The sequence below is a fragment of the Diadema antillarum genome, unplaced genomic scaffold (genome assembly GCF_040938485.1).
Source record: "Diadema antillarum isolate AM-2024a unplaced genomic scaffold, OU_Dant_1.0 seq00001249_RagTag, whole genome shotgun sequence".
NCBI lineage: Eukaryota > Metazoa > Echinodermata > Echinoidea > Diadematoida > Diadematidae > Diadema > Diadema antillarum.
The window spans coordinates 656,022-677,660 of record NW_027272035.1 but is presented as its reverse complement, the minus strand read 5'-3'; the positions used below and the strand labels follow the sequence as shown (position 1 = coordinate 677,660).

General features: G+C 39.3%; 2 protein-coding genes across 3 annotated transcripts in view; one reads left to right on the top strand and one right to left on the bottom strand.

Moving 5' to 3' along the window:
• Positions 1-6,419, bottom strand: part of LOC139745278 (5'-nucleotidase domain-containing protein 3-like) — a 47,031-nt gene extending 40,612 nt beyond the window's left edge. Inside the window, exons 1-2 of the mRNA XM_071655678.1 lie at positions 6,268-6,419; positions 4,327-4,502 (exon numbers count right to left, since the gene is read on the bottom strand). Of these exons, the coding sequence (XP_071511779.1) occupies positions 4,327-4,502; positions 6,268-6,391 (300 nt within the window). The 5' untranslated portion in view covers positions 6,392-6,419. The remainder of the gene's footprint in view (positions 1-4,326; positions 4,503-6,267) is intronic.
• A 5,847-nt stretch (positions 6,420-12,266) lies between these two features.
• LOC139745286 (TBC1 domain family member 24-like) overlaps positions 12,267-21,639 on the top strand; it is a 56,275-nt gene continuing 46,902 nt past the window's right edge. For both annotated transcript variants that reach the window (XM_071655687.1, XM_071655686.1), the window contains exon 1: positions 12,267-12,550. The gene's annotated coding sequence lies outside the window, so the exon portion shown is untranslated. The remainder of the gene's footprint in view (positions 12,551-21,639) is intronic.

The window sequence follows — 21,639 nt, the reverse complement described above, 5'->3', positions numbered from 1 at the left end:
TGATCATATCATCACATATTATCCCTCATGTTTCCACAAAGAATGTCTTCCTGAAAGTGTTGATCTGTTATATCTGTCGATCTATTTACACTTTATCACAAAATTTGCTGTCTCTTTAAATCCATGCATTTACAAAAATGTCACTATATCACTTAATACTGCAGAAATATTAATGCTTCTAATCTTGAAAACACCTGCCATAATTAACACATTTTGAGAAGAGAATAAGCCTGGGTTGAAGTGGCATGAAGTGGTTTTGTAAAAGACCAATTAGTGATCTTGAACAGGACATGACACACTATAGATACCTGCTACAAGTAGAACATGGAAAACAAATCAGTCTAATTTTGTAGTACAGTTGCTTTTCTTTCACAAGTATACAGCCGTACGTAGTTTGTCTACAGCACCTGGTATGTAAGTGTAAGTCATTGTCATGTCTAGCTCCGTACTGAATATTTGATTCAAGAAATATGCAATGTATTGTTATATCATGCTGGAAGATTGCATAGGAACAATTTAATGCTTTTCCAGAACTTTTCAGAACTATTGTACATTGTGACAATTGTATTCAATAAATCATGTAAGACTACATGAAAATAACAAAAATTAAATGGTGAAGAAAAAGCACTGATGTTTATATGCATTGTATATTTCAATATATATATGTTGATATCTTCTTAAGATGTAGAACTTTAGAAACATGAATGATCCTCACAAGGCACTCCGTACATTCCTACACGTATTTAGGTTTCTGTATCACTGATAATGTTAAGAACTACCACACACATAAAGAAAGACTAATAAAGAAACAAAGCAACATAATCTTAAAATATTCATTACAGTTACAAGGCTTGTCCAATGTCTCATTTATGCCTTAACTCTAAGGTCACACAAATACATCACAAACACTTGGCACGAGACTAGCTCTGTTTCTACTCGTGTGCCCCACGCAGCATCTCAAGTATGTCAATGTATTATTGATTTCTAGATGGTGCAGGAGCAGGTAGTGGCCCATTAGTGATTCAATCTGCACATTATGTCTGTGTGGAATCTCTACCCAGTCCCCTTTAGGTTATACTGCAGTAAAGAACTCTCGTATATCTAAGACAACCAAGCCTGCCATTGACTGAAATCATGTTGATTGTCATTTCTTGCCAATGTACAATCTAGACTGTCACAGCAAATATGCCCCTCTTCATCGCCACTAAAAAGCTTTACAATGTTGACATCCCAGCATTTATAGTAGTTCAGCCTTGCCAGCTTTGTTCCTTTCTATTTGATTCCTTTCATCAAATTTGTGTGTTTACTCTTTTTCAATAATAATTAATATCTGTCAGAATACGTTACTTTGACTCTGGACTCCTGACCGCTGGAATATGAAAGTCATAAACCAATGACTTGTCCCAGAGTCTTTTTTTTTTCCTTCCAGGTTTTACCGGTACCTTGATTTTTTTTTATTTTTTATGTACTACAACTGATCTCAGATAAATGATCCTTTTCATTTGAAGTGTAAGTGCTTACAAAGTACCTCCTAACGAAACATAATTCACAATATAAGTTGTGATTCACCTTTCAACAGCATCCTCATATTGTGTAATTCTGTTCTTTTTTACACAAATATCATTCTGATGATACATGTATATGAAATAAACTAAGGACATCTTATCATGCAAATGGAATGGAAGGGCAGGAGTAAATCACACACACACACACACACACACACACACACACACACACACACACACAATAATAATAATAATTATAGTATACTACAAAGAGTGGCAATGGCACTCTTCTGGTACATGACTAAACACTAATAGATAACTGAAGATTGACCATAAGCACTCATGTGTCTTTTGATTTAAAGCCATTATTGGGTTGAAATTAATTCAGGCCTGTTTGTTAAAGTAAGAGACCCATAGGTCTAGTGCTCACCTAAACAGCACACTTGACCTTCAGGGCACTCAGGCAAACTAATTTCAAATTCTTGAGATTTGCAGACTGCAGCAAGCCCCTTGCACAACATCCTCCTAATTTTTCCCAACTAGGATCCTCTCTTGCATTAATGAATTGATTAGTGCAAAGTCTGGTTAAAACTTAGGAATTTTGGGTATTTGGGGCACACCTCAGGCCACCTAATGATATCACTACCATCTTTCCCTGTCGATGATTCCTGCAGCCAAGTTTGGTAAAATGTCATCACCTACTGTACTATGACGAGTATATGAAAATGTAAAATCATGAAAGTCATCGGGGCCAGCCAACATCACAAACTATATGATCCCCTGCCTTCTTCCATGAGTCCTGGGTCATATGGTCAAAATCCATCCATCTACTTTCGAGAAGACGGAAATGGTGTAAATCATGACAATCAGGTAATGCAGGGTATACACTTGGGTCTGCCACAGGGTGCCCTAACCATGTCATTTGTACATGTATAGGCCTGTGATTTTCCACTGCCTCCCCCCCCCCCCCTCCCATGGTTGGTCACAATCTGCATACATTCAAGGCAAAACAATAAAATGGATACTTCCCCAAGTGTTAATCACCTTGTTTGGCAGACCATTCTGGGCCCTGTTTTATCAAAAGATGTACCAGGGTAATCGATTTTAAATTTCCATAACACACAGGCTGCCACAGACTTATGATAGAAATCAACTTTATAATCAATTTTAACTTTTCATAAAACAGGGCCCTGGTTACTTAGTCTACACAAGTTCATTCTTTGTTTAATAAATTGTTATGTCAGTCAAGATTAAGCATTATGTCGCTTTGAAAACAAGTGCCTAACCAACTGAGAAAAAAAGAAAGGTCATTTATACCAACGTACACATCAGCTACTGTATACACTATATATTTCGCGGGGGTTTTATTTTCGCGAATTTCGCGAGTCGGGAGCTATTCGCAAAATTAACAACACGCGAAAATATTACCTTCCAAAATGAATCCCTTGCCTTGATGATACGAACATTTTCAGTACTAGTATACCATGTCACGGCTTACCGAACAGACCATACTGGCTAAGCTTGTTTACGCACGTCCACGTCTACTTACGAATACTGTAGAGAGCCAATCCATTATCGCAAGGGGACCACTCGTCAGAAATCTAGCGCGATGGACTTAACCACTTCAAAAATGTTGAATTCTAACTTACTAGTTCGCATAGTTTGGTAAGTTTTTTTTTTCATGCAGTGTATAACTAGTATCATTCTTATTTGCTAGTGAGTTGAAAATTCACACTTTCTTTGCCACTTCATATTTTCTCTGGTCCCCCAATCGCGAATTTAACCACTCGCGAAAATGTGTGACAGCGGCAATTCGCGAAAATTTATGTACGCGAAAATTATAGCGTATACAGTAATTACAAACTGGCTTATTGGGCACCATCATTTGTAGAAACTATGATCCCCTCCCTTCATAGATGACTCCTGTCAAAATCCAGCCCCTGATTTTCCAGAATATGAAATGTCAGAAGAATTTGCTAATTTTGTGGTATTTGGGCCCAACCCTTGAGGCACCACCATTTGTACTAAAAACATTTTATGAACCTCTTCCCCCCACCCATGATGATTCCTGCCAAATCAAATCCACCCAGCCATTAGTTTTCCAGAAGACGATGAAAATGTGAAGAAAGTTTTCACACCAGACAGTGAAAATTGCAGTTAGCTCACTTGAGCCATTCGGCTCAGGTAAGCTAAAACAGAGATCATGTAACAATGAATGACATTTGGAGAACATTTGTGACCGTGCATCACAAAACCAACAAAAATTCATTAACCAAGATTTTATGTGAAGACTCAAAATAGGTATGAGTGAGATATCCAAAAACATGGAGGTCCTAATGAAAGGTAGGACCCACCTTTTATTGGGACTACTCTATTTTACTTTGTTTTTGGATATCTCGGCCATTTTAAAACTGATTTTTATCAAGTAAACTTTGAATTCTCTTATAATTGCATGATTAATATTTCATCAGTGGTTTCTAATTATCTCACAAAAATTTTAAATTTGAATTCCTAATCTAGCCAAAACTGTACCATCCCTTTAAGCTGTTGGCCAGAAAGAACGTAGGAGGCAGCGACGGCTGGTTGGCAGTGAGGGTATCTTTTGACGGTCAAGGAATCTAATAATGGAGATGATATGAATGTAGGACTGTAGCATAATATAGGGTGGAAATCACAATATGGGTGGAAGTGAGATGTTTGGTGTAGGTCTGTTCTCTCCGAGTGGTTTTCTGCTGATCATCTTCAATATTCCTCTTTGAATTCCCAAAGTTGCATCATGTTTTACTAACAATGCTTAATTTCTGCCTTCAATGCAACACACCTTCTTGTTCTGGATGAGATTGTCCAGGGCCTGTCTGTAGATGAGATGGTGAAGGGCATCGTTGTAACAGGCGAGGGTGTAGTCATAGTCAAAACCATACACCTCTATGTCCTCCAAACTCACTTCATTGTTGGCAAACACTGTCTTCGGACTCACCTTGGTGGTGTGGTTAACAGCTGTGAGAAGAAATCAGCAGAAACTTCAAAATGAATTTCATGGCTGCAGCCACAGAAAAAAATATTGTTCCACCACCATTATGCTATAAATCGCAAATAACATGAAGAGAAAGTTTACAACAAAAGTGCCACACAAAGATAAGTGTAATTAACAAGAAATGTCACTATAGTGACTGGTATGTCATAACCATATTGCATCCATGGTTGTTCCGACAGGTCTTTGGGCCTTGACAATGTGAGATGACAGTTTCACATGATTGGTGAAAACTTGAAATGACATGTTTGAAAGTTTTACAAAACTACAAATGTCCAGAGTGTTTACATACCCTGAACCAATATCAAACGTCTTTCAACGGACTTGCATTTAAATGCAACGTTGCATATGATTTGGGGACTTTAGACTAAAGGTACACTGAGTGTATGTGTCTCTTCACGGTGGGCTTCTTATCTGACGTTGGGATTATGTATGGTCAGTCCACCGTGAAGAGACAGGGCTATACCATCGGTCAAGGGGGACTTGTGTTTGATTTTTCAAGTTTCTTGCAACTGGCTTAGGAGCATAATATGCCTACTGAATACAATGACAGGTAAATTTATGCGAGTAGCGAGTCATGAACTGGTGTTTGTTACTTCTGCGTGCACTCATCAATATTTATTGCAATATTAAATTTCCTTAACCTTTGTTGCAGCCAAAAGTTGCATCGAAATGACATTGCAGAGAAGCTGAAACATGTGAAAATGAACGGCTGGAATAAACTACCACAAATCGCCATTGACGCCCCCACACTCCTAAGTTTCAAAAGACAATTAATGCAACTGGGTTTTTAAATGGGTCCTATGGGACCCCCTTAACCCCGCCACACCACATTATCTGCAGAAATGTACTACCATGACTGACTGTATTAGCGAGGTGTGGCCTTATCAAGGCAAGGTAAATTCAAGGCAAGGCAAGGTAAACTCTACAGAGACTCCAACTCTCCCACTTTCGACGGGAGATCTCCCGCCGAAAGCCCATTTTTGCAAAATCTTCTGTTCACCCTCTTGAGATTTAATTTCTCCCGTTTGAAATGATATTCTTACTTAGTGTCATCGTATGTTGAAAAAAGCCTTAGATAGCACGATATAACATCTAGAACCCTAGAGCTGGACCCCGGCCACAAGGAACTTCATGCACATCAAGTTGGAGTCTCCTGTTTGCTAGGGGTTTCAGGCGGGAGAATCTCCAGATCAGAAGGTGCTCGGGGTTGGAGTCTCTGACTCTACAATCCTGTAAATTATCTACTAATTCTAGATCTACTAATAAGGTCAAAACACTTAGCTAGTTGGCCCCTAAACCCCGGACCCCTGCCCTGGATAGCTACACACCGTAGGCGTAGACATGGTCAACGTCATGGTACATTTCTCTCTCAGACATTAGAATCTACAGTAAGTTTACTACACGTCTACAGTACGGTACAGTCAGTACATTGTGTCTATCCATGGCAATACGAACATATGTACGTAATAGTCTAACTAGAACATGAAATCTGTAATCTGGCCAAATGAAATCTGTAATCTACTGCACGATGCCTAGCGCCAGTGTGGCCGGTGGCGAGTGCCAGTGCAGTGGCAGTGGAGTGGTACTGCCACTGGCTGGTAGTGTTGAGTCAGGGACCCAGATAGTATCATGTAGAACTATTATGTACAGTTGTACAATGACCCAGTCAATGTATGTAAATGGGGTTGTGTAATATCTCGCTCGTTGAGATATATGTGGCAGACTTACCATATCCCTCACAATAGCTCTTCAGCGAATTGTACTCCTCCCATAAGTCGCCTTCTGTAATTGTTTTCGTAATCCCACTTAGAGAGCGACCGATCTTCGCATCAGAATTCAAATTTCGTGTCATAAACTTGACAATGCCGTGTGTTCTATGGGAGAAATATCTCCTGACAACCTTCAAAGCAGACGCCATTTCTGGGCAGTTCGCTCGATATGCGCCCGCGCGTGCCGTTCCGCGCCGCGCACACTGTACTATGTGCCAGTGACGCCGCACACTTCTGAAAGTGAGAAGTCTAGAAGTGTACATACCTTGATACCGAAGTAAGAAATAACAGCTATTTTAGAGAGAAAAGTTATTGGCAAACACTGTCCATACCTTATAATGAGCATCACTTGTTTCATCCTTTACTCTCATAGCAATCATTATTACTGGACTCATCTAGACATAATTACAGATGTAATGTACGTTCGATGGAAAAAACATAGTTATCATGGTCCTTTATTTTTCGGTGAATGGTACGGTATTATTACGACGAATAGATATGATAATAGTGATGACCGATGATGAAAATGATATTGATAATGATTATGACAATGATAATGATTACCGAGGTAAAACATCAGAGGCAAAATATCAGAGACAATCATTGACATTATAATTTATAATACCCAGCCCGGAGCATAGGACCCTACATAACCGTTAACGAGGGGAATTCCAGTTCAGTTGCAAGTTAGTCTGAGGGAGTAACATTTTCTTAGCAGTGACATTAAAAGTATGATCAAAATCGGATGGAAAATAAGGAAATTATGACATTATGAAATTTCACTAATTTTCAGGAAACATTAACTTGAACAGTCAATTAGAATAACAGTGAAGTGATGATGTCATTCCCTCACAACCTTTGCATTACATGTTGTAGTAATGTACTAAAGTTTGAAATTTCCAGTTATCATCAATTACGCCCTATAATCGCAGTCTCATATCTTGGTTATATCTAACTCATCAATAATCTGAAGTTATTTAACCAAGAAGAAAATCATGTTTTACACTTTGATAATGGTAACATTAAATCATTGTCATTTTTTTTGTGTGTGTGTATGATCGATGGAAGATTGTGGGGTTATGAGTCATCAGCTCAGTATATCATACTTCAAGATACATATACCGGGTATTGATATCAACTGTAGTTTTATAGGCCTATTAACTGTTTTTCAGAAATTACTTTGTGAAACTTCACGATTGAAGATCTGAATATAAGAACGACCCAAGTCCAATCATTGGCCAAATTCAGTTTGACATGGGAAATTGTAGCTTATGCATGGACTCATCTTGTGTATAAATGATAAATCCTAATTACCCGCGGAAGTGCCTGAAATGAATGAGTTAAATCTTATGTAAGAATGAAGGACTTGGGTCATTCTTACATTCATATAATAGCGCCCTCTCTCATCCTTCTCTCATCTCTATAGTAGAATATCATGTACCAGTCATGTGAATCAAAGAACGACCCAAGTCCACCACACAAAATGGCCTCTCCCCAATTAATGTAATAATGTTAATTGTCATAATAGTATATGTTCTAATTTGTATATACAATGTTAAACAGTTAAATAGAATATTATTGGACAAATAAAAAAGATATGAAGTTTTTTTTAGTTTACTCGAAATGGTCTTCCATGGACTTTGGTCGTTCTTATATTCATATACTCAATTTTATAGCTTCCCTGATTTTTAAATCAAATTTTCACTGTTATATGTACTGTGGGACTTTATTCTTTCTTATCAGACTAAATTATAATTGAACCAGAATTCCTCTTTAAATGTAGAGATGACAGTTATTGGGGAAGGGGGGGGGGGGAGGGAGGGGGTATTTTCTCAATGGCAAAATATGATATAGGTCCCTACACGTACACGTTGTCCTTCATTTATTAGGGGGGGGGGGGGGGTAGGTGGGGACAACCAGCCAGGCGCGAAGATACACACTTATTCGAAATAGACTGACCACTGTGCTGTTCGCGCTGAATTGTTTTTGCAATTTCGGCTTCCCATACGTAGGCTAGTGTTAGCGCTTCAAATGTAGCAGTGATTGTGTGTTAAGTGTATGCGCGCGCGCAATATATAGTAGTGTGATTTTCGGCCTTCCATAATGGGGCTAGAAAGATGGCGCACGAACCGACGGTTTGCTCGTTCGTGAGCCTAGCCAAAATGCAGAAAATGTGTAAGATTATCACACGATAATCACAGAATTCCGGGTGGAAGTTCTTCCTCTGATGGTTCTGCGTAAGTTTACGATTATTACGTTGTTCACAATTTGTGATAAAAAAGAATTTAGATGCCTTTTGTGTGTCCGGATATCATGAACGGTCTAGCGTAAGAGACGCTGGTGTAGGTTATGTACGGTGCATATTGATATAGCGTAGGATTGATAGCTTCGCATTGTGCATTGTACGTTGCGTGTAGAGTTACTGTAGTTGTAGCGCCGTAGACTCGCATTGACTTTGTGTTATCACTTGGCCATGAGCTGATATGATGTGTAGAGCAGTATTCAGAACTTGGTTTATATGGTGGTAATACATTCAGAATTAATTCACAACTCCTGTAAGACGGAATTTGATTTATACAGTTAAGCAACTCAGTTTGTTGAGTAATATTTCCAGGTGAAGATTCAAAAGTAGATATGAGGTTGGATAATTCGATATCAGTAATGATGAAGATTAGTGATAATTTTGCTGTGTGGACAGTTTCAGTCTAAATAATGCATTTAGACGTCAGGATGAATAAAAGACTGTCTTTTGTGCTTTTGTGTTTTGACATACGTGCTTTACGTATTACATTCATAAGTATGTGGTTTGATGTATGGTAGCGTACAGGCTGAAATATTGTTACATTTTTACGTGGTATGAAGTGTAGTTATTAAGGCATCTTAGGCAGCTCTGGCTTAAGGGAAAGTATAATTTACCTTGCTTAAATGTACGAAGGCAAACGTAGTGCCACACATGTAGGCATATAATGTGTGATGTAAGTTATTTTGCATTTTTCATACAATCCTTTGCAACTGACTGTATTATTTCACAGCTTGGGACAGGATCGCAATCGGTATGCATCCAGAAGGGTTAAGCTTCTAGGCTTGGAAGATCACAAGTCTGTAAGTCTGGTATAGGGTCTTTACATGTATATTACAGCCTTTAAGCAATATTTTTCTTGTTGATATTGCAACAGAAAATGGATATTGCAACAGTGTACAAGGTGTATAATTAACATTGCTATAGTGTAACAGTGGATGGATAATGACATTCAAAAGCTGCCATTTCATAATGTGTAGAGAATACATGCATGGATACAAAATGTGTATGTATAATGACGCAGTATAAGACAGTGTACTATTGTTTGTTCAGAAGAAGCAAACCTTTTTTTGTGTGTGTGTTAATGGAGCATTATATCCATATACATTCAATTTATTGTGATTCAAAGAAATGTATGTTTGATATATTCATACAGTGTATCATTCATTGTTTCATTTGCAGTTTTACCGTTCGTTCGTTTCACATACATGCGCACACGCACTTGGGCTTGCGCATAGACAGCAAGGAGGAGAATTGATTAAAGACAAGAGTGCAACGTTCGACTCGACTGTCTTCGATTTTATTCTTGTTGTGCATGTGTATACGGTTAGCTGACTGGATAGGATCTAGTGGTACCTAGAAATCCGAGGCCAGCATAACCACAACCTGTCAGTGACTGTACGAATAAAAGGATTTTTTCCATTTTTATTTCCAAAGGCCTACATGAATGTACCATAAAACAAAAATTTAGTATAGGGCCTACTAGTATTGTATGTAACATTATATCACACAGAAATGTATATTATCACATAGAAACACATTTAGCTTAGGCCTAGACAATGTGTATATTCACATTATCGCATTGAAACACATGTATGCGTATTATATTATTGTAACATCAAGCACACATTGCGTTATACATCCACTCATACAAAGAAAGAAAAAAAGAAGGAAAAAGAGGGAGAGGGGCAAGTCCTGAAAGAGTCACATGTCCTAGCCCCAAAATATAATTTTTTACAAGTTTATAGGCCTTTAGTACTTTATTGAAAAATGATCCATTTTGGGACAATCACACAAATCAATATGAGTTCTGACTTTTCAGAAATGTTGGCTTTTTTTTTTGTATAGCATACTTTATTTCCATTGCAAATTAAAGCATGTGATAAATAATCCTAGGATACTACCTGCCCACAGGCAGGTACGTACAAGGAAAAAAAATATAGTGGACCCAGTCCATCACACCGCAATAATGGTTATTGACAGTTACACAAATATATACATGTATACAAGTACATTTACACACAAACATGATACATGAACAGCTGTTTCAAAACGAAAAAAAACTCACAAACAATGAACTTATATCAGCATATATTTAACCCAAGAAACGCACAAAAATAACTCATTTGCGAAATTCATTACCAATAAATTACATTAAATCCACCCAATAAAATGAAATAATTATTTCACATCCATTGTTACAGAAAAAACGAGAAAATATACATAATGATAAATGCATATGCAAAGATATAAATCCTACAAATATACATATTCAACAATACAAAGGGGGAAATCAAAATGGACAAAACCGGCCCGTAAATAATGACTGTATATAAACATATGATATACATAATCATATTCCTCCCACCTCACTGGTATAATTCATAATGATGGCGATGATGATGGTGATGATAAAGATGATGGTGATGATGATTATGATGGTGACGATGATGTTGATGATAATTATGATAGTGGCGATAAGGAAGAGAATGATAAGTCTAAGATGCCACACAGTTCATCAATTCTTAACCTTGGCAATCTCATTTCAACCCTCTTAAGCTTTTGCCTCTGTTTTGTTATTTCTATTTGGCATATTTAACAGGGGAATATCATTATAAATAAATATGTTCAGTTTTACAGAAAAAAAGTGCGCCCTCCTTCTACTTGTTACTAAAATATATGTAGAAACAATTCTTTGAGCCTTATGGAGGAGCTGGGTCATGTACTGTAAAAGTGCCTGAAAAAAACCCTGTAAATTCTTAATACAAAGTACCAAAAATCAAAAAAAAAACAAAAAAAAAAGATCCAGTTCTGAAAACTTCCCCAAATACAATACATAAAACAAAACAACACTTAACTAATTAATTATCTCTGACAATTTATACCAAAAACAATTCATCAGAATTTAAGATCTACCTATACAAAACAAAATCCATTCGTTATTCATTACAGATATAAAACACATTCATGACAGAATAATATACTGATATGGAGCGCGGAATGTGCAGCACAGATGAGGGGTGCATATTATCGATGATAATCAATATCATTGACCTGTAATGATCAATCTACAATACTCGCCAAAAAGAAAAATGAATATAAAGGCCTGCATATTAGGTCCGCACATGAGCCCGTTCGTGTGTGTATGTGTATGCGTTTTGTGTGTTCATATTAAATCATGTGTGAGTGTGAAAGATGAGTGTGCGTGGTGTATGTGCATGTGTGTGTGGATGTGTGTGTGTTTGTGTGTGAGTGTGGGTGTGTGTATTACTTTATGGGTGTTTATGTATGTGTGTGTACATAGAACTATATAGGTTGTACAGCCGGAAAGTCAAAGCGTGCCACGAACAAACAGGAGAACCAAATGGATTCTTCACAAAATTGGGCATTTGAAGAACTCAATTTATGAAAAGGCAATAATAATCTTTTTTTTTTTTTTTTTAACCAAAGCAAAGGGGACGGAGTGTAGGATCTTTGTTTGCACAATTACAATTGCGCCGCGTGTGTCACATACAAGTCCCTTCAGTGCGTGTGCGTACGGTGCGCCATACCGCGCACGATGATTGTCCGTGTGTGTACGTACGTGTGGTACGTGTATAACGTGTGTAGTATTGTGCACTTTGAGGAGCTACCGTCTACCAACAGTTAGTGATCGACCAAAGACTCGGCTCACTCTGACGATAACAAGCCTGATTAGGCCTACACAGTATCTCGCTCGTGGTGTGTGCGACAGCGCAGAGAAACATCCCCCCGTACGCGGTGCGGTGGCGCTGCCCTTGCGAGGCTGGATAAGTGGACGTAGATCTACCCGCGTGAAGACCGTGAAGAAACCGTCAGTGTGGGACACCCACACTTTGACTGGACTCTACTTTTTGCTACCTACAGGCAGATCTAGATCTAACGTAAGATCTAGTCTAGATAGACTGTAGAGGAAGACAATCAAGTAAGTAGGGCATGCCGTAAGTAGATCTTGTTCTTTTTAAAAACCACCTTGAATAGCTTGATCATAGCACGGCCACGGAGGAAATCGTACGAGCGAGTGCTCATTAACCTGGGTCCTGTCTTATAAAACTTGTGATAGAAATCAATCAATCACGCATCTCTTGAAAGCTGCAATCAATCGCAACCTGTAATTGATTGATTGCAGTTCTCCGTCTTAATTTCAATCATAACTTTTTTGTAAGATGGATTTGCATTCAATCGTAAAGTAGTGTGTGTGCGCACTTAGAATCCATCCATGTATGTTAAAGCCACTGTATAATTCTGGTTTATGGTAAAAACTAGAAACTCTCCTTTTGAAAGGGTCCTTACCTGTACATGTGGAGAAGTGAGGGTTCTGAGACCATACCACAAAGTTAAAAAAAAAGAAAGTTGCTGCTCCCTCTTGTCGTCATAATATCACTAGCCGATAAAATAAATTTTTGATTGACTCGGGGGGGGGGGGGGGGGAATAAATTTGGTGTCAATTTTTTTGATCTCTGAGGTGTGGTTGCTGCGCTTCTTGAGGGATTCCACTAGAATTATTCTATGGCTTTAATGTTTGTATGAATATCTTAGTGAGTTGTTATATTACATGTCTTAACTTGCCTTTTCAGGGGTCTTATTAAGATACAAGCTTTCTTTTCTCAGACCCCTCCACACTTTACATCTATAATGCATCTATACATTGTCAATTTATATTCAAATATTCTGCAAATTGTTTTAATCGCATATATTCAACAATGTATTCCTTGTTACATATTATTGTTCTTATGTAATTTTTGTATTGTGGAAACTTTGAATAAACTTGAACTTGAACTTGAACTTGAACAAGTCTTTATAAGACGGGGCCCTGTCTACGTTCACTTTGACTGAAGTAAATTACAGAGCTTTAGATTTTAGACGCGTGGACGTTCAGAGGGAAAAAACATGCTCTGAGCGTTCGCAGAAGCGCGCATCAAGTCAATCTATTTTTAGCTTGCGTTGCCTGAGTTTTTCACTACGCGTACTGGGCTATTTTTACGTCCGCACAGTTTGCAACATAGAGAGCTATTTCATGCACCGATCATATGGGGGCGCAATTTTATTTTTTATACGTTGCGTCCCAGCGTAATCTAAAGCTACTTTTCAACATGACGCAGGGGAAAGGAGAACGTCCAGCGCACTCGTCGTCTCAAACGTCCGCTCGTCAAAATCTAAAGCTCCCTAATATTAGGACGAATAGTAATTGGACATTTCCGAAACCCTGCACAGGTTTGGTGACTTCTTGCAGGCTAAAACATAAACGCTCAAACATAAACGCTAGAGGTCAATAGCACAATCAGGGTATGCAATTGTGTAACAGGGCAAAAATGAAAAAACTTGGTGAAAATGCTTTTTTTGTTGTTTGTTGTAGCTGAGTGTTCAAATTTTCATTTCATGTAAAGAACGAGTCAAAATTTTGCATTAAACTGCGCATGAATTAGCATCTAAATTAGGGGTGTCGAATTACATTGAAATGACTAATATATTGGAAAAATTCATTAAAAAAAAGGAGAATGTTTTTTTCATCTGATAATGCTGTTAGATATTCCTGATAAATATCTCTTTCATTCACCACCAGCACATAGCCATGACATATCACAAAATATGAATGAATTTCATATTTTCACTTCTCGAAATGGATGATCAATTTTGTAGGCATTATTTTGAATTCAAATAAAACCACTTTTACATATTTTATCATATTTCACTTTTGCCAAAGAGTGAAGAGGCGAAACTTTCAGGAATACAGTGTAGGTAACAGACATATAGTGGCCATTATTACAAATTTTTATGAAATTAGGGCTGGTACTTTGGAAGATATTATAAATATTTTTCATCAAAAAGTTATCTGTACAGTTTGACCTTGAATGTGCGCACAGTGTTTGGATCAATCCTCATATTTGTAAACACAGATAGAAGAATGAATGTGAGATTTATGATGACTTGAGTTGATATCCAAGCTGTGACAGTCAAACAATGACATATTAAGCCAAAATACTATGTTTTTGCTTATGATATCTTTAGAAATTGAACAAGCATTGAAATATGAACACTGAACACTTATCATATGACCTTCATGCAGTATAACATGGGCGTGTATCGCACTTTTTTATGCTCAGCAATTTGTAAAAATATAAAAAAATAAGTTCCTATTGCTCAAATTTGCTAAAATTTTCACACAATAGATTTCTACATATAACGTACAATTCATGGTTAAAAAAAAACAAGGATATTCAATAAGGGGAAAAAAGTCTTTAAAGTAGTCAAATTAGGATATACCTCACTGAAAATACTGAAAAACGGCTGCACTTATTTTACTCAGCATTTGAAAATGGCTCAAAACTCAAAACTGGCTGAACATTTATTGGCAAACAGCGCACCATATTGTAGTGTGTCTTCAGTACTTTCAGGAAAAGCAGAAAAATAAGCTGTTTCTCCTTGTATAGCTGTACAGCATGGGTTAAAAGGTCACAATGTCACAAAAATAAGCCAGCATTACACTCCTACCAGGATGGGACTTCAGACCTTATAACTTTCTCCAGCTGAAAGAACCACTGATTTTTATTGCATGCAAGCAATGCCAGGAAAAAATCCATTAATTTGATACCAAACACATAGGGGTAGACTTAAAATATGGACCTCAAATCTTGATTTTACGTAAGTTGTAAAACGCTTTTTTTTGACGCATTACGTGGGTTTTGGGGGACTTTTTGGTAATTAACCTTTAATAATTAACAGTAAATGAGAAGAAATTAGCTATTGTCTTACCAAATGTGATTACTGATGTCTTAGCATGCTGCATGTGAATTTTTCAGTCAGTTGGTGCATTCTTTTAGAAGTTACAATTTTTTAAAGTGAGAAAGTCATGATTGCATACCCTGATTGTGCTTATCACCTAGATGCTAAAACATAAACGCTGGATTTTTTCGACAGTCGCATCCTTCACTTCACAAATTTTGTGTGTTTTGTGAAAACAGCCCTTGAATAATTGGAGACCTTGTGTGTAGCATGGGGACACCATCGATGATGGACATGGTACTAATTTACTACTCTACTTGCCCGACAAGTATGTCTAATTGTAATTCCGCGAAAAACTTCTCGTTTATAATGATGTCATTTGCTGGGTCAGTTTTTCGCTTCTTAGACAAACACCATTGATACATACGCTATTACGACGGTTTCAACCGTTCTGGTTGAAACGCAACTTCGACCCAGTTCCCCCCGCATAAAAATGGTCATTATTATTTTTTCCAGCTTGGTTTTCAAACCAATCTGGAAAAAATATATACAGGATTAATCAGTAAACATTTTGACTCACCTCTTCCACTGCTTCCTCCTGTTTTCTGGTTGTTTCCTCTACTTCTTTGCAGCGCTCCTCAATTCATCACCGTCTTCGTTTAAAAAATGACCGCACAAATATCTATGGCAAGCCAAATGCTCCATACAATCACTATATCGGTAGATATCTACACTTACGTTTATTGACTAAAGTACATGTACCGGTACTAGTAAGTTGTTCGAGCGCTAAATTTAACTTCGTAATATTGTGAATGAGCATTTGGCTTGCCATAGACGTTCGTGCGGTCATTTTTCAAACAAAGGCAGCAATGAATTGGGGAGCGCTGCAAAGAAGTGGAGGAAACAACCAGAAAACAGGAGGAAACAGTGGAAGAGGTGAGTCAAAATGTTTACTGATTAATCCTGTATATATTCTTTCCAAATTGGTTTGAAAACCAAGCTTGAAAAAATAATAATAACCATTTTTATGCGGGGGGAACTGGGTCGAAGTTGCGTTTCAATCAGAACGGTTTAAACCGTTGCAATAGCGTATACATGTATCAATGGTGTCTGTCTAAGAAGCGAAAAACTAACCCAGCAAATGTCATTATTATAAATGAGAAGTTTTTCGCGGAATTAGACATACTTGTCGCTCAACTACTTTACTAGCTTGAGTGGGAAGGCTGACCCGGCTCAGAGTCAGATACTAGTAACATGCCAGGAAAGTGTTCAATGTACCCCCACTAACCTACAATATAGGAGTATGCCTGTACTGAAGTCCACATTTAATAACCTAGCGAGGACACCGAGATCAATGTTGCCCTTACCCAAACTGCGACCAGCCCGAACGCTCTGTGTTCAGGCTGCAGATACTAATAGATTTTGGGTCTCAAACTGGGTAGTAGTATCGCGTCTAAATCCCGACTTAAATATTGAAAATTGCTTCAATTTGAATACCAGTACGGTACATACGAATAGTCCAATTTTAGACAACAAAACACGTTGAACATTTGGTTCCTCCAATACAGCTGTAGGCTGGTCTAGTCCATTTCTGTCCATTTTGATGGCTTTTAATGATTCGGTCAAGAGGAATCTGTGAGAAGGACAACTGCGCTGTACGCCGTATTTGAAATCTGTGCACATGCGCTAGCTAGTAGCAGTGGTGTTACTGGTGTAGCCTTTCTTCGACCAGGCACTCTTGCTGCACAACATTGTGTGGTGCCCGATCGCTCTCTGCTGGGTGCGTTTCACTCAAACCCTGTCGCTCGCCACTACACAGCAAAAGGGCCTTGTCCAAAGGCTAAAAACATTGCGACTTTCATTGTCTGAAATATTTGATAGAGAGAGCCATGTTGATCGCAGACATTGGAGGCAAAGATCAACAGGATATAAGAAAAATATTATCCACAGAAAATGAAAACCTTTAAAGGCATTAATTTCATATGTGAAGAGAACCAAAAGGTTTTCCAAAAGACCTAAGTCTGACAGATTTTTGTAGGTAATTATTTTTTTAGTTTTGTCTAACTTAGACTTGCACATTGCATAACCGGATATTTGTTTATTACATAATGTAAGATTAAAATTCTATGTTTATTTATTGAAACGTATGAGTATGAGTTGGCATCCATTCGTCTCGAGAAACGATGGCGTAGCACTAGCTAGGCAAGAAGTTTGCACTGCCTTGAGTGGTTGTAAAGCCCCACTCTTGAGTGGCAATCCTTAGAGCACTTGCAGCAGATGAAGTCTGTTGGGGCCAATACTAAGACTGCCCGTGCCTTTCTTTTAGCTCTCCTGTCGGTCTGCTGTACGTGCCTTACAGCTTCAGCTCTCTGAACGCCCTCCCTGACCTGACGGTGCCTCTCCATAGCGGACGATCTTCAGCTACACCTTCCCATGTGTTAGTGTTGATGTCAATCGTCTTCATGTCACGTTTGCACACATCTTTGAAGCGAAGATGCGGCCTTCTCATGGGACGAGACCCCTCGCTTAGCTCTCCATACAGCATGTCCTTCGGGATGCGACCTGGTTCCATTCAACGCACATGACCCAACCACTTCAGGCGTCTCTGGCTGAGGAGTGAAAACATGCTGAGAATGCCGGCACGCTGGAGGACCTCTGCATTTGTCACCCTATCCTGCCATTTTATGTGCTGGAGTCGTCTGAGGCAACGGAGGTGGAAGGTGTTGAGCCTCTTCTCCTGGCCAGCATATGTTGCCCAGGACTCCGAGCCGTATAGCAGGGTGCTGAGGACGCAGGCTTGGTAAACGCAGAGTTTGGTGTTTTTGGTCTGCTGACTGTTGTTCCATACGCGCCTGTTCAGTTTGGCCATGACTGCGGCAGCTTTCCCTATCCTATTGCTTATCTCATTGTCAAGGGAGAGGGAACTGGAGATTGCTGAACCAAGGTAGGTGAAAGAGTCCACTTCTTCCAGATGTGTGACATTAATGGAGATATATGGAGGAGAGTCAGTGCCTTGGGTCAAGATCTTAGTCTTTTTCAGGCTGATGGTTAGTCCAAATTCGTTACAGGCATGGGACAGACGATCAACAAGCCTCTGCAATCCCGCTTCTGTATGCGATACCCAGAGCAGCGTCGTCAGCGAACAGCATTTCTTGGATAAGAACCTCTCCAACTTTGGTTTTGGCATGCAGTTGGGCGATGTTGTATAGCTTCCCATCCGCTCTGGTACGGATGTAGATGCCCTCTGTGCAGTCAACAAAGGCGTCCTGAAGGAGCATGGAGAAGAAGATTCCGAAAAGTGTCGGTGCGAGGACACAGCCTTGCTTCACACCGCTGTTCACAGCGAAGGCATCAGAAGTTCTCCCGTTGTAGCAGACTCTACTTTGCATGTTCTCGTGAAAGGAAATGATAATTTGGAGCAGTCTCGGGGGGCATCCAATCTTCTGCAGGAGACTAAAGAGTCCACTTCGGCTGACCAGGTCAAAGGCTTTTGTCAGGTCTATGAAGGCAATATACAGCGGCTTTTGCTGCTCACGGCACTTCTCCTGCAGCTGGCGTAGTGAGAAGATCATGTCTACTGTAGATCGGCCTGCCCTGAAGCCGCACTGTGACTCTGGATACACCCGGGAGGCAAGACTCTGCAGGCGTGCCAGAACTACACGTGCGAAGACTTTTCCCACAACACTTAGGAGAGAGATGCCTCTATAGTTGTTGCAGTCGCTGCGGTCTCCCCTGTTCTTGTAGACAGTGACGATACTGGCATCACGCATATCTTGGGGTACGTTGCCTTTTTCCCAGCAAAGACACAAGAGCTCATGGAGGTGTTGCAGTAGTACTGGCTTGCCGCTCTTTAGAACTTCTGGTGGGATACCATCATTTCCAGGAGCCTTCCCGCAGGATAGACGGTCAATGGCTTTGCTGAGTTCTTCTTTTGTAGGCAGGGCATCCAGCTCCTCCATGATTGAAAGGCTAGGTAAGGTGTCCAAGGCAGCATCTGTTATCTTATTTTAGGCTGCATAAAGTTCCAGGTAATGTTCTACCCAGCATTCAAGCTGCTTACATTGGTCTGTGATGGCTTCTCCAGTCTTTGTCTTCAACGGTGCAGTCTTGATGGCGGTGGGACCGATTGCAGCTTTAATGCTGTCGTACATGTCCCTGGTATTTCCGCTGACTGCAGCTGTCTGAATCCTGCGGCACAGGTTCAACCAGTAGTCATTAGCACAACGGCGCGCAGTCTGTTGAACCTTGTTGCGAGCAGTTCTTAGGACATTATGTGTGCTAGAGATGGGGTTCTGCTTGTAGGCCAGCAGGGCTTTCCTCTTGGCTTCAACATCTGATTGCATCTCATCCCATTGAGTTTCGTACCAGTCTTCGCTCCGACGTTCCTTCTTCCCGAACACAGAGAAGGCTGAGGAGTAGATAGTATCCCTAGTAAAGGTGGCACCATTTACTATCAATATCATTGTCATTTGGAATTGAAGTGATCATTTTCTCATTGAACGTGTCATGAAATCGTTGACATCTCTCGAGGTCGTTGATACAGCAAGTGTTGATGCGTGGGAGACCTTTGGTTTTGGTTCGATGTATTTTCTTTGTCATCAATCTCACTTTGCTACTGACGAGGGAGTGATCTGAGTCGCAGTCTGCGCTGTGATAGCTCTGTGTGTGGAGAACACTGCTAAGGTCTGTACGCTTGGTGATGACAAGATCAAGTTGGTGCCAGTGTTGAGACCGAGGATGTCTCCAGGAGACTTTGTGGCGTTCTTTACCTTTGAAATAGGTGTTTGTCACACACAGACCACGTATTGAAATGTAGTATGAAATAATTGTTTTGATGTTTATATAATGTACAATGTATATCGCATTCGGGAGTCTGCTTGTGCACCATATGCGTTGGGCAGAGAGCCCTGAGTGCGGCAAATGGGGGATCTAGGTCTGTGTGCGCGACTGAGAAGCCTGCTCAATGTAACAAGCTGGGCTGACCAGAGTTTGTCATTGATGCACCAGGACTTATCTGCCCTAACCGTATGACAGCAGACAGATAGCATGCATAAAAATAATTGTAAAGTATTAAGTTCACTTTTTTTGGAGAAATTGATAAATATGCAAAATAATGATATTACGCAGATGAAGGCGCAAATGTATTCATATGTGAATGACGTGCCCCAAAAACAACAACAACAACGTTCATGCATGTTCATATCGTTGATGATATGATATCGACCTGATTTTGATTCTGTTTGCTTTATGTGATGGCACTACGTAAGGGCTTCAAAACTTCTACACAGAATTTTGACCTTTGACCTTGATTTTTTTACCTTTATTGTACATTTTGCTACAAAATGCTACTCCTTCGCCATTTCTAACCCGATTTCGATTCCGTTTGCTTTATGTGATGGCACTAGGTGAGGGCTTCAAAACTTCTACACAGAATTTTGACCTTTGACTTCTTTGACCTTTGACCTTGATTTTTGACCTTTATTGTACAATGGCTACAAAATGCTACTCCTTCACCATTTTTAACCCAATTTCGATTCCGTTTGCTTTATGTGATGGCACTAGGTAAGGGCTTCAAAACTTTCTACACAGAATTTTGACCTTTGACTTCTTTGACCTTTGACCTTGATTTTTTACCTATATTGTACATTGGCTACAAAATCCTTCGCCATTTCTAACCCGATTTCGATTCCGTTTGCTTTATGTGATGGCACTAGGTGAGGGCTTCAAAACTTCTACACAGAATTTTTGACCTTTGACTTCTTCGACCTTTGACCTTGATTTGTGACCTGTATTGTACATTTTGCTACAAAATGCTTCTTCCGGCGGGGACATATATTACGCACTGCGTAATTTCTACTTTTCCTTGTTTTTTTTAATTTTCCATTTGTATGCACATGTTACTCGATATTATTTTTAAATATGTATTTGATTTTGTAACCTTTGTATTTGACACAGGGCTCCCTTGCAAAGCAGGCCATTGTGGCTCTTAACGGGACAACCCTGCTTTTAAAGAAAACATTCATGAATTAGATAAAAATAGATATGTGGGAGAACTATTTGAAGTGTATCATATATCTCCAAGTTTAGTCTTTATGTCACATATGTTAATCTGCTTATTGTTAAAAATCATATGATTTGTTTTCCTTCATCAAAATTGGCAAAAATGGGAAAAATATCTGTAGTCTCTGGTTCAAATTAGTATGATGGCGTAAACAGCTAATGGTGAAAGCATGTCCGAGCTTGATCCCTTTTCAATCCCATCATGCATTTCATGTCATGCTTCCTCTAGCA